Source organism: Hyperoodon ampullatus, assembly GCF_949752795.1.
Source record: "Hyperoodon ampullatus genome assembly, chromosome: 11".
NCBI lineage: Eukaryota > Metazoa > Chordata > Mammalia > Artiodactyla > Ziphiidae > Hyperoodon > Hyperoodon ampullatus.
The window spans coordinates 101,540,828-101,553,495 of NC_136924.1; the positions used below are offsets into that span (position 1 = coordinate 101,540,828).

The window sequence follows — 12,668 nt, forward strand, 5'->3', positions numbered from 1 at the left end:
CCCGTGTAGCTTGTCACCAAAGTGCCCTCGGGGGGAGGCCTCGCCCTCAGCTGGTGGCTCTCCCGTCACAGCCCTGGGTCCTCCGTCTCGGTGTCTCTGCCTCCCGTCCGGGGCCCCCAGTCCAGGAGGGGAGGACGGCCAGCAGGAAAACTCCTTTTCCTCCAGGAGGTGTGTCTGTACCTCGGGCACCCGCCGGCCCGTCCTGTCTGACACTCTCTCTGCGTCCCTTCCATAAATCAGCGCATTCAACGAGCCCTGCTGCTCGCTGAGCTCTCGCCGGTAGGACTGGACTTTGGACTTGACCGACATGCGGCAAGCTGCTGTCTTCAGCTACTGAAGTCTCAGCTGGACCTTTAAGAAAACATTTAAACAGAGATCAACATGGCTTTTAAACAAAGTAGTTTAACACAAGAACTTGTTTGAAAAAAAAATACCCCCGAAAGGGGTTAGCCATGTTCGATTTATGTGCCTTTTTTTCAAACAACAAGATCTTTCTTCTTAGTTTCTGGCACCTTAGGGCAGAGAGGGGAGCATCTGTCTGAAGCATTGAGAGACCCTCTTTCCCCTTTGCGTCCACTGCTTCACGCTCCTGCTCAGCCCAGGCAGTAAATTAAACGTGACCCCCTGCCCTGGGGGTAGGGGGACCATCCATACAGGAGGGAGTGAAATGGATTAATCATATTCAGAAACCAAAATGGATCCCCTGATCTGAGTGATCTGGACAGACTGGCTGGGTGTTTGCACGTGGCCACAGTCGAAACAGAAACCCAAAACTATAAACCTATAGTCACAGACTCACGCAATCGTTTTTACTTCTTTGATGACAAGTCTAAGAGGAGACCACTTTTTCACTGTAGGAAGAATTTCTTGGGTCCTATTATATAAAATAAACTGTCACGTTAAAAAATGAAGCTGTCTTAAAATTGAAGGAATTAGATCTTGACTTGAGTTAAAATTCTGAGGTTTCCAGCCTTGCTTAAAGAAATACCCAATAATGCAATGAATAATATTCTCCCCTTTAATTCAGATCCTTCCTTTTGTTGGGCTCAGTCTGTAGCTGCCCTGAAACAATAAATTTATGTTAATTGTGTGGCTTCCTTAGAGCTCATTCTAAGACCTGCTTCAGAGCCACCACAGAATGTCTAAAATTTATGCCGTTGTACTGAAATGGCCAACGACCCGTTTGACCCAGACTCCTCAGGCCGGTGCGGGGATGCCGGGTCCGAAAGGCCCCATCAGCCGGGTGATGCGCGGTGCAGTGGCTCTCACCTGCGCACAGAGGTGTGGTGGGGAGATGCGGTGAGACTCTGTGCTGAGTGGCTGCGCCTCCACGCGTCTGTCCTCGCTAAGCGGGAGAGCTGCTCCCACACAGCCCCTGGTCTCTGCCATCCGACGGGGAAGCAGTCAAAGTAGCTTTTCCGCGGTCGGCAGGATCCTACAGGGTGTGCCCGCACCGCCTGGAAGTCTCTGACTTTGTGGTCCTGCCTTCAGTGGCCTCAAACAGCCAGAAAACGGTGGGCGTGATGGACAGGGTGATGGGCTCCTCTGTGCCGGACAAGGGTGGCCGGAGGAAAGACTGCTGAGACCTTCCGCGGCCTCTGTGATCTCAAGAAACAGAGCAGAACTGGCCCGGCCGAGTGGATGGCCAATCTCGGAACACACTACTGTCCATCCCTAAGGGTAAGCAGACCAGGAAATGCAACTGAGACACCTCCTGCTTCCTCCCAGAAAAAGCCCGGATTATTTATGTGATGGGTTTACCTCCCCCCGACCCCACCCCACCAGGTTCGGAAGAGAAGTGGTCCCCATCGCTGGAAACACCATCAGCCCGGGGAGCCAGGGTGCCCAAGGACAGACCCCGGGGACGCGCTCCCGAGAGAGGAGCCCCGTCAGCCCCGCCAGGAAGGGACCTCTCTGTGCGTGGAGCCGGCCTCCCGCGGGAAGGACGCCCCGGACACGCTGCAGAGGCCATTCCGCCCAGCACCCTGCACTCGGGCGCTCACTCACTGCCTGCACCTGAACCGCATCTGATGGCCGTCCAGGGAGCCTCTCGTGTCATGGGGGCCCCTTCCGTCTACACACTGATCAACGCTGACAAAGAGGGATGTGTACAGGAACCCGGACGCATTCAGCACAGCCGGACAGTAGAGGACCCGCAGCCTGCGATCATTGAAAACAATCCCCATGTGTTTTAGAGACGTTTGCATCACCTTTGGAATGGGTGTCTTTTTTTAATTTTAGACTTTGGAGTGAATTCCTATATTTTTCTGCAAACTTAGATTATGCAAAAGCGCTTGTGAGTCCTCCTCTTGGTTTTTCTATGGAATTGACATCAGATTATTTTTACACTTTGGGATTATTCTGTGAACTTGTAGATTTTAGGGTACCTTGGATTTGGAGCCATGCTTCCTATCAGATCCATACCAGAAAGCACTGGAGCTTCCGCTGTACCACTGTTCTGCCTCCAGGCTGCCCCTTCCAGCCCCTGCAGATGTGGTCTCAGGAGAGGAGATCTCCCCCGATCCCGGAGGCATCTGCAAGGCACCTTCCTTGTTCCTCAACAGATACATCACCATATGTCCGTCCTTTTTGTTTCTGGTCGCCCCATCTGTTTGGTCGCAGTCCGAGCCAGGTCACTCTGAATAGCTCTCCCAGGCACAATAATTACCCCTGAGACTGGCAGAGAAGTGGTTGGCTGAAACCCAGACATGAAATCACTTTCAGTCTATCCACTCCTTAAAGCTGGGGCCTCAAAAAGTCATTAGTTTTGTCTCTGGTGATTTCTTCTGGGAAGCCCTCGCCGGCGCTCTCCCGGATTTCGTGCACTTGTTGGGTATTAGCTGCACTTCCAAAATCTCTCCTCATCTGTGTCTCCATTCTTTTACCACAAACTTAATTTGGACTTTCCAGAATGACCCCACCTCTCTTCATTTCTGTTTTAAAACGGGGAGCCCGTATGGCTTTGGCTCTTTCTCCAACTTGGTGTTCCCATTTTCCTCTCTGGGAATTCATGGCCCTGCTGAGAATCCAACACATCTTCACGTTCAAGCTCATTTCCCCTCCAAGTGCATGTCGCCGGGACCCACTGATTTGCGTGTGCTCACATTTTTCAGGTGTTCCCTTTAGTGCTTTTTATAGTTACCTATTTTTACCAGATAATTATGGCTGCTTAATTGTTCTCAAATCCTTTTTTTTATTGTTGTTCAAGACAGACTTAAAATAGCAGAGTGGCACTGGATCCTGTAGACCATCTTTCTGAATCTCATCCTCTCTCTTTTATTAAGGAGATCATGTCCCCTGGATGCCGTTTTCTTTTCAACATACATTTGTAAAGCCCCCAAATATGTTTTCCTTCCTTGAGGACACTCAGAACTCCCTTTGGCAGCCTTCACCTTTTCCTCATTTCTGCCTGTTTTCAGGAATTGAGATGCAGGGGAAACTATCAGGTTAGCAGTCATAGTGCAAAGATTAACAGCACCTTTATTGCACTAGAAAGCAAGACCGGAGAAAAAGAAACACAAGTTTCCCTCTATATTGTTCACCTTCTCTTTTGTCTCATCTTCCATCATCCCAGCACTTTTTTTTTTTTTTTTTTTTTTTGCAGTACACAGGCTTCTCACTGTTGTGGCCTCTCCCATTGCGGAGCACAGGCTCCGGATGCGCAGGCTCAGCGGCCATGGCTCACGGGCCCAGTCGCTCTGCGGCATGTGGGATCTTCCCAGACTGGGACATGAACCCATGTCCCCTGCATCGGCAGGCGGACTCTCAACCACTGCACCACCAGGGAAGCCCAATCCCAGCACTTTTGTCACAGTGACTGAACACATCATTCTAGAAAGCGGGTCACTAGGCAAGTGAGACCCAACAGAATGTATGATCTGTTTGGTTCTTGGCTTTCAGTCCACCTACTCTCAGTTTTTAGGTGCTTGTTATCCACTTATATATTCCTTAGGTCTGAGATTCACTTTTCAGGTTCCATCCTTTTATAGCCTCCCATCACTTAATCTCACATCCAAACCTCCAAAGATTTCAAAACGTCAAAAGTCACAAAAAACTATGACTGGAGTTCCATTACGCGAATGGAGGCTTCCTGGGGGTTAGACCCCAGAGTAGGAAATGATGGGGACGCTGTTGTCCCCTGTACAGTTCAGGGACCAGGGAGCACCTTGGTCATCACACAGGCACACAACCTAAATCACCAGGCCAGGAACAACCCAGGAGCTGAGCTGCTCACAATGGCCCCCGCCTGGAAGCAGGCCAGCTGTCCATCAGCGGGCGAGCAGATAAACGCACAGTAATATGTACGGCCGTGCAAAGGAACAGATCTTGAAACATGATGCTACGTGAAAAAAGCCACCTCGTGTGTGATTCTGTCGATATGAGACTCCTAGGCAGGCAGATCTGTAGACAGACAGCAGGTGTAGCTGCCAGGGCTGGATGGGAGAAGGGCCTCAGGAATCTGGGGTGACGGAAGCATTTCCAAATGCATTGTGGCAATGGCTGGAGAACTCTATAAATTTACTAAAAACAACTGAGCTGTCCGTGTTCACTGATGAATTGTACGGCATGTAAATTATATTTCGGTGAAGCTGTTGAAAAGAGAGAGAGGGACTTCCCTGGTGGCGCAGTGGTTAGGAATCCACCTGCCAGTGCAGGGGACACGGGTTCGAGCCCTGGTCCGGGAAGATCCCACATGCCGCGGAGCAACGAAGCCCGTGGGCCACAACTACTGAGCCTGCGCTCTAGAGCCCACAAGCCACAACTACTGAGCCAGTGGGCCACAACTACTGAGCCCACGCTCCTAGAGCCTGTGCTCCACAGCAAGAGAAGCCACCGCAATAAGAAGCCCGCGCACTGCAACGAAGAGTAGCCCCCGCTCGCCGGAACTAGAGAAAGCCCACGCACAGCAACGACGACCCAATGCAGCCAAAAATAAATAAATAAAATAAATTTATTTAAAAAAAAAAAGAAAAGAGAGAGAAAGGGAAAAGCCAAGAGGACACAAGTCAGCATGTGTCTCCAACCACTCAGCTCAGTCCACCTCCCTAGGAGTCACCCCTTAGTTAAGGATTAATATTCCTCTGCTATCTCCTCCTGAGCAGCTGCGATTTGAAGCCACAAACTGAGAAACAGCTCAGCATCCCAGTCTCCGTACAGAGGTCCTCGCCCCGTGTTTACTTGGGTACGTTTAAAACCAGAGAGGACCCTGGTGGCCTGGAATCCCCAAACAAGGGATGACAAACAAATTCTCTCTCTGGGGGCACATCTTCACTGAAGTCGGAGGCAGTCATCTGTTTGTTAGAACTAAGGTCCATTCTGTTTACTACCGTTTCTTCCTACAAGCATAAGACGATGTCCTTAATTTCACAAACTTCAGTGAATTCCACATTGTTACCTCCCGCAGCTGGGACCAAGACTCTCAGTATTTTACCAAAATGGAAATTCTTAACTCAGCCAAGTCTAAGTTCAATTTACCAATGATCTCTGCACAACAAATACCTTAACTCACTAATTTCCTAGCAGCTATTCGTGGCCCAAGCCCAGCCTGCAGCCGTGGGAGATGTTATGCTGTTTCTTGAAAAAGCCGAGAGTGCTCCATACCTGGGGAGCGTCCTCCCCATCACCCACGCCACTCTGTCCTGATTAGAGGTCAAGACAGGTCTTCTCTTCTGAAAGGTCCTAATGCTGGAGAAAAGGGCGGTCCACAAGTTTGCACGCAACATGCACAAAATACCGCAGTGGCGTTTGTGCTCAGGGGCTGGGATAAAGCTCTGCAGTAGGTACTTTTCCCGCCATCAGAATTTATTTTCCTTCCTTCATCAAGAAGGCGTCCACTGTAAAGTAACTTGCATCCCTGGTAAAGCATTGTGTAATATGTCACGGACCCATGTGGGGTCAGAAAATATCACTGGGCGGAACCTCTGGCCAATTACGTGAAAGAACCTTGCAATCAACAGTGCCCTGGCCCTAAACTCCGGCATTCCAGCGGAAATTTCTACAGATACTTAACCACCAAAAAAAGAAGATGAGGACTCACTACCATGTTCCAGGATGTTTTACACTCAGAGTGGTTGCATCATAGTTATGTTTTCATTGCCCATTTGACAGCCAACAGCCCTCCTGTCTTTGAAATCAATGACCGAGGTTAAAAAACAGTTTTACAACAATTAGCTGAACGCGCCGACCTTCTAAGTTGATGACCACACAAAATGAATACCTAGTGCTCTGTGTCGTTCGCTTCGTATCTGGGGCACTGATGTAACTGTTCTGCATTGTTGCCGCTGGGGTCGTTTGCTGTCCCGCCAGCCTCGCCCATCACTTTTCTCTCTAACTTCTCTCTTCTTTCTCTGCCCGTCCCTCTCCCCCCACCCCCTGCTTCCTTCTCTTCTCCCCCGGCCATTTGAGATGTCCCAGCAGAAGACGACCCCTCCCCCTGTGCCCTGGAGACGGGCCACGGGCGGCAGTGCCAGAACGGCACAGTGTGCAAGCCAGGCTGGGATGGGCCCAAGCACGGCATCACCAACTTCGACAACTTTGCCTTCGCCATGCTGACCGTGTTCCAGTGCATCACCATGGAGGGCTGGACCGACGTCCTCTACTGGGTACGTGCTGGGAACGGGCGGGGGCAGGGAGCCCGCAGACTGCCGGCTTCTCCTCGACGTCCACCTTCTCCATCTTCCCATGATGTGGTCACACGCATACCGGGGTGGGATGGCCGATGAGGGCCTTCGATTTCTTCTAGGTCTTGCCTGAGAAACAAAGCCTGAGACTCTCACCCTAATGAGTCTCTCCCTGCCCACCAGCCCAAGACAAGTGTCACCTGTCGTTTGTCCTCCATAGTGAGAAACGCTGGCTCGCGGCCCCGTGGGGACACAGCCAATCCCGACCCAAGGGTCCTCAGCTCCTGGTCCCTTCTGTTCCCATCCGTGTCCTGCCTCTGACCCCAAAAGAGAGCTGAAGGGCACAGAGTTCAATTTTTAGGGCTAAGGAGAAAACTCAGGCCTGGTCTTCTAAGAAGAAACCATTTTTATTGAATCGTGTAGCATCATGGCATGCTATCATGTTATCATGTTTTTATTTCTCGTGTTAATCTTACCTCGTTATATCAGAATAGTCCATCAGACAAATGCATTGCCATCCTTTTCACTGATGACAAAACGCTCCGCTGGTTATGCGATGCTTATTCAGAAATGCCACTTCCCGAGTGCCAGCCAATCAGCAGTAAATCTCCTTTCACCTTAAAGATGCTCTTTTTATTATCCAGCAGCCAACACTACTTTGCCAGATTTTGAAGTGCCAGATTTTCATACAGCCTGCCCCATAAGCAAACACATCGTACTTGGTCTTTCTCCATTCTGGCAGAGTCAAGTCCACTATTTGTAAAAAAAAAAACTCCAGATAAATGTAATTCTTTGTAGTATCTCCCGCTTCCACGTGAGAACTGACTTGCTAGAGCCCGGTGCTGTGCTCCAGCATTTGGGTGGAAAATGCTTGTTGCCAGCCTTGAAAATACCATCGCACCCAGGGTTTTGCAAATAGTCAGATGGATTTGGCCGTCTTGAAAACGGTCTAAGAGGCTGCTCGGGAGGGAGAGGGGTGTGGATGCCTTCCCAGCAAGCCGAGCTGCCAGACTGGGAAGAGCTAGTGCCAGGAGAGGTATGGACCTCCTCCCGGACCATAGGAGGAGGAGTCCTGGAACGGCTCGGAGATGCTTTGCGCGTTCTGGGCATCGTAGCTTCTAGATTGTTTTTCAACAATTCAAAAGCCCTCTTCTCCCAGTTTCTGGGGTAGAGTCGGCAGGCTGAGACCCAGCGCTGCCGTGAAATGTGTACGTCTCTGTGCAAGACCAGCTGAAACTTGCCCTCGTGCCTTTTGTACGAGGGCAAGTTTCTTGCTTGCCGGGGGTGCCCAGGTCCTCAGGACTCAGACACAGTAACATCCAGCTCAGCGTAGGCAAGCTGACTAGAACCTAAACTGAACAACAGCAGTGCCGCTAGAGCCCCGTAGAGTGGCCACGCTGTGACACTTTCAAAAAAGGCAAAGTGTCTAATCACACCTCCCTCAAACTGAGGTGGAACGCTGGAACCCATCTCCCAGGCTCACCCTCAATAAGAACTTGGTTTTGAGTCATTTGTGAGACAAAGGGCGTTGAGCTTACTCTACCTGGGCAAATTTAATTTCGTTTAGTAAAGCAGATCGAATTCAAAAGTGGCCCTAACGGGTCCTTCTGTCTTGGGTGAGTCCCTCTGGCCAGCCAAGGACAGAGACATCCTTCTGCAAACGGGCAGCACAGAGCACACGACTGTGTGGAACTGGGCTTTGAAGCCTCATCACGTGAGCTTCAAACCCGAGCCTCAAGTTGCTATGGAAACGCCTCCCATAGCATCCAATTGAGGGCAGGGAGGCAGTGGGTGGTGGGTGTGGGGCTAGGGGAACAGGTATAATTTACTTTGCTGACGTCCCTGATGTATTTTGGGGATCCTCCTTCACCCCTCCCTCCCTCTCCCCCCACCAGCCAGATGTGACCCAAGGAGGCGCTGTCACGGTGACAGCCAGCGTGGGGGCTGAGAAGGAGCACGCATGGCAACCAGCAGTTTTCAGCAGCTGTGTTGTGCTTTTCCCCCCGCGGGTGGTGGGTGGGTGACGAGCTTGGGCCGGGAGTAGGGAGTGTCTGAGGTGGGGGACAGTCCCAGGCCCATGGGACAGCCTCGCCCTGACCTTCCCTAAATGGCTGAGCTGTGTGCGCGCGCGCGCGTGTGTGTGTGTGTGTGGGCACGCACGTGTTCACGCATGCGCACCTACACACACACACACACACACACACACACACACCGACACCAAAGCGGAGCCTCCTGGCGGGTGTTCTCAGGAAAGCCCCTCCCAGCCCACAGCGCCTGCCTGCCTGCCGACTGTCCTACTGGCTCTCACTTCTCTGGCCTTCCCGCCTCTTCCTTCTTCCCTCCCCCTGCGCCTTCCTCGCCTTCAGAATTTCTCCTCCAGACCCCCAGACTCTCACACCTCCATGTGCTTCCGTGTAAAACACGGAACTTTCTAAGCAGGGAGGGGCCCACGCTCCCCCCATCCCCAGCCGTGGGACCAGACGCTGCGAGTCCAGCCCCAGGACCTGAACCTGCAAAGGCTCCCAGGAGATTCCACCTAGAGCTCGAGTCCCCTGCAGCCTAACGTTCCCAATCGCACGGTGCTGCTTTGGCGCCACTGGCTTGAAGCCGGCTAAGGAGATGGCTTCTGTGGAGGGTGGGTCCAGGGTCCTCCACTTGGAGGAACGCGTTTCCCCCCGAGTCCCGGGGGCAGGTCTGCAGGACATGGGGACGGGCAGCCACGGCTCTAGGTGTCGCAGAGACTGGACCCACCGGCTGGATAGACATCCCTGGGGAGCTGACAGGCCACTGGGGCACCGAAGCGCTGAAGCTGGCTCGGAGTTGGGGGACCATAGGCGGGCCCCCAACTTCTCCTGGGGTGGCCTTGAGTCTGAATCCATCAGCCCATCCCATGCTCCCGACTTGGAAGGGTTCGTGGACGGCCAGCATGAGCAAGCCTGGGCAGTAGTACATGGACGATTCCTCAGCTGTTCACACCGCCCGTTGGGATGGGCTCCCGGGCAGCCCCTGTGCTTGCCTTCCCCGTGGCCCGTTCCAGGCGTCTGCGGGTGACGGGGCGGGGGCACACGGGGATTTGGAGACCAAGCCAGAGCTGGGCCACGGGGGTGGGAGTTCCTTGGGAAATGGCTTCTTAAGCCAAAGCCTGTCTGCTTACTATCAGAATGTACACACCTCTTTAAAATAGCGGGGAGAGCAATGGAGTGAAAGGTGTGGGCTGCCTCTGGGAGCAGTTGTGAGAGAGGGAAGCCCTGCCGGACCGTCCCCCGTGGATGCCACGTCTCCAGGTCTCCTCTCTGGGGTGTTTTGCCCCACCCGGTGGCGTGTCACTCCAGGCTGCTTTCTTGTGTGTTTGGAGCTCTGGTTTCCTGAACTGAGACAATCTGTAGGTTCTCAGATGCGGCCCAAGAGCTGGGGTCCATGTGAAATCTGAGAACCCTCTCCACGTGCAGCCAGGTCACCCCAGCATGCACTGGGGTCTGCTCATCGCTGACTTTCTACCCGCCTCAGATGGCCCCTGCTCGTGGGGACAGCAGCGTGGCCCTGACCCGGGGGGAGGGCTCCCGGGGAGGGCGGCCGGCAAGGGGGCTCCTACCGGGGCTTCAGGCACCCAGTGCTTTAGGAATCTCGGTGCCTCACCAACTGTCCATCAGGAGGATTCTGTTGACCTCTGCCCACGATGCCCTCTGACCTGGGGCCCCTGGAATGCTGCCTCCTGTGTGGCACAGGGCAGCCCTCTGGCCTGCGTCCTGGGGTCACCTCCTCCCCTGGCACCCGGGACCCCTCTTTCTGACACCTCCCGTTTTCCCCAGTTGGTTTCTCCATGACCAGCTCTTCTGTTCATTTTTAAAGGTTAGAAATTCAGCTTAAAACAAGATTAGAAAGAATACTTCGTGAGAAGTCGTATAAAGGGAAGATGCGTCTTCTGTCGTACCTGCCTGAGTTTTGGTTCAGCAGGAGACCTGGGGAATGAAAGTCTAAGGTTTAAACTTTGCACAAGTCATTTGTCAGCTCCGCACTCACCCGTGTGGGAGGACATTCCTTGTAAACACACGCGTGCACACACACTCACACATACACACCACGGCCACTGATCTCTGGTCTCGGTGCTGCCGAAGGATCCCTGGCTTATGACGAAGGTCTTTTGCATCCAAGCAGAAACTCAGGTGTTTTAGCCTATTTTCTCCCTTTCCAGCTGCACCTCTTTTCACTACAAATATGGGAAATGAGCCTCTGAAGGCATCCAGCAAGCAGAGCTGGTGGGGCTGAGTTCTACTGAGGACCTAATAGTCATTCGAAATGAAAAGCTGAGGAAAAACCCTCCAATAACCCAAAGACAGCATCCTGGGCTCTTGAATGGGGATCAGGTAGAGAAGGTGTCAGGTATCCTCAGGACCCTCTGGTCCTGAACCCTGAATCTGCCCGAGTTAGATCGTGACCACTTAGCGCCCACAGCGCTTTATACAGAGGATCTGTTACCTAGACAGTAAACCCGTGGTTTATACACATACGAAGAAGGGGAATTTGCATCTCTCAAAACTATTATTTATTTACTTATTAGGTTTTGTTTTATTCATTTCACTGGCATTAGGCAAGTCCTTATTCCTCAGTAATTCAATTGAACATTTAGTGAGCATTTACAAGGTCCCCAGGCCCGCGCTCAAGGAGCTTGGGTGTAATTGGAGAGATGGGGACCCAGAGACACGTGGGTCCCACGCAGGGCTCGGCGAAAGCCGGGAGAGCTTGTCAGAGGAGATGGGGCGTCGCTGGACTTGAGCCGGGCGGGGAGCAGCAGAGAAGGAAGAGCCAGCTTTATACCAGTTTGGGGCCTGGAGAGAGCTGTGCTTCGGGCTCCTAACAGACCCAAGAGTCAGCCCGGCCACCCAGTGGTCTCACCAAGTGCCAGAGGCCCACCCGGGACAACAGCGTCAGGGCACAGGCGTCCACGGGGCCTCCGCTCCTTGCGGGGTCCCGGCTGAGTCCAGGAGGAGCTGGTTTGTTGGCCTTCTTGGTGGTGGGCCTGCTGGCATCTCCCACAAGATCCGGGCCTTCCTGCTGCCGCAAGCAGGGGCAGGAGGTGTCGGGCGAGACTGTTTGCCAACCTGCTGCTCCCCCTGTGACCTGAGGGCGGACCCCGTGTCCCGCAGGCAAGGTGACAAAGGTCAGGGGTTCATTCGGCCATCGCCCAGGGCACTGGCTTTCCGGACAGAGCAGATCCTGCCCCCGATCACAGTCCCCGTAACACGCTGTGACTTCCATGGGCTGCACCTCCTGCTTTTGACGGCAGGTGACAGCCTCCCGCGCCCCTCAAACTGCTCAGCCTTTGGGGACCCGCAGTGCCCAGACCTTAGAGGGGGAAGCGCCAGACGTGAAAGCTCCCGGGAGCCGGCTGGGATGGAGGGAGACCCCGAGGCAATGGGGCCGGAGCCATCTTTCCTCCTGAATTTTCTTCTCGGGGAAACATGTATGTTGGATTTGGAGGTTCGAGGCTGTGGTTCCCCCTAGGAATTAGATGTGGGGGGAGGGTAAGGCATGTGTTCCAGCGAAGGCTGGGTCACCCTGTGAGGTCCCGGCCCGGGGGCCGAGGGGCTGTAGGTGGCAGGCCCTGGGGTGCCTCTCCACGCCCCTTCCCCGTAGGGGCCCGAGAAACATCTGGCTTCAGTGCTCTGAGAAGATCTGTCCTTTTTCACCTCTAAATAACGGTGTCAGCAGTCTGGGTCATTTTTTAAAAATATACCTTTATTGATGCTTCTCTTCTTAATAGCTCCATCCGGGCTGTTGAAGCCACCCGTCTCCCCACTCTGGTCCTGCCCTACTTCAGAGCCGCCCGCACATGAGCTGGTGCCCTGGCTGCCGAGGACAGGGGGCCCAGAGCAAACGGGGTTGTGGAGGGAGGTACAAGGCCAGGGCCGGCCGGCCCAGAGGCCCCTCTGGCTGCTCATGGGCCGCAGGGCAGGGGGCCTAGGACCCCCAGGAGCTCATTCACCTCTCATCTGTCCTCCACCCCCCACCCTGCACCTGCAGCCGCCCACGTTGACCCTCGGAGAGACC

At 53.5% G+C, this 12,668-nt stretch overlaps 1 protein-coding gene across 1 annotated transcript in view; it reads left to right on the forward strand.

Annotated features, from left to right (window-relative positions):
* The window catches only part of CACNA1C (calcium voltage-gated channel subunit alpha1 C), a gene marked incomplete at its 3' end in the record, with an annotated part of 148,632 nt that overhangs the window by 405 nt on the left and 135,559 nt on the right, over positions 1 to 12,668 (forward strand). The window contains exon 2 of the mRNA XM_079714279.1: positions 6,406 to 6,602. Within this exon, the coding sequence (XP_079570405.1) occupies positions 6,406 to 6,602 (197 nt within the window). The remainder of the gene's footprint in view (positions 1 to 6,405; positions 6,603 to 12,668) is intronic.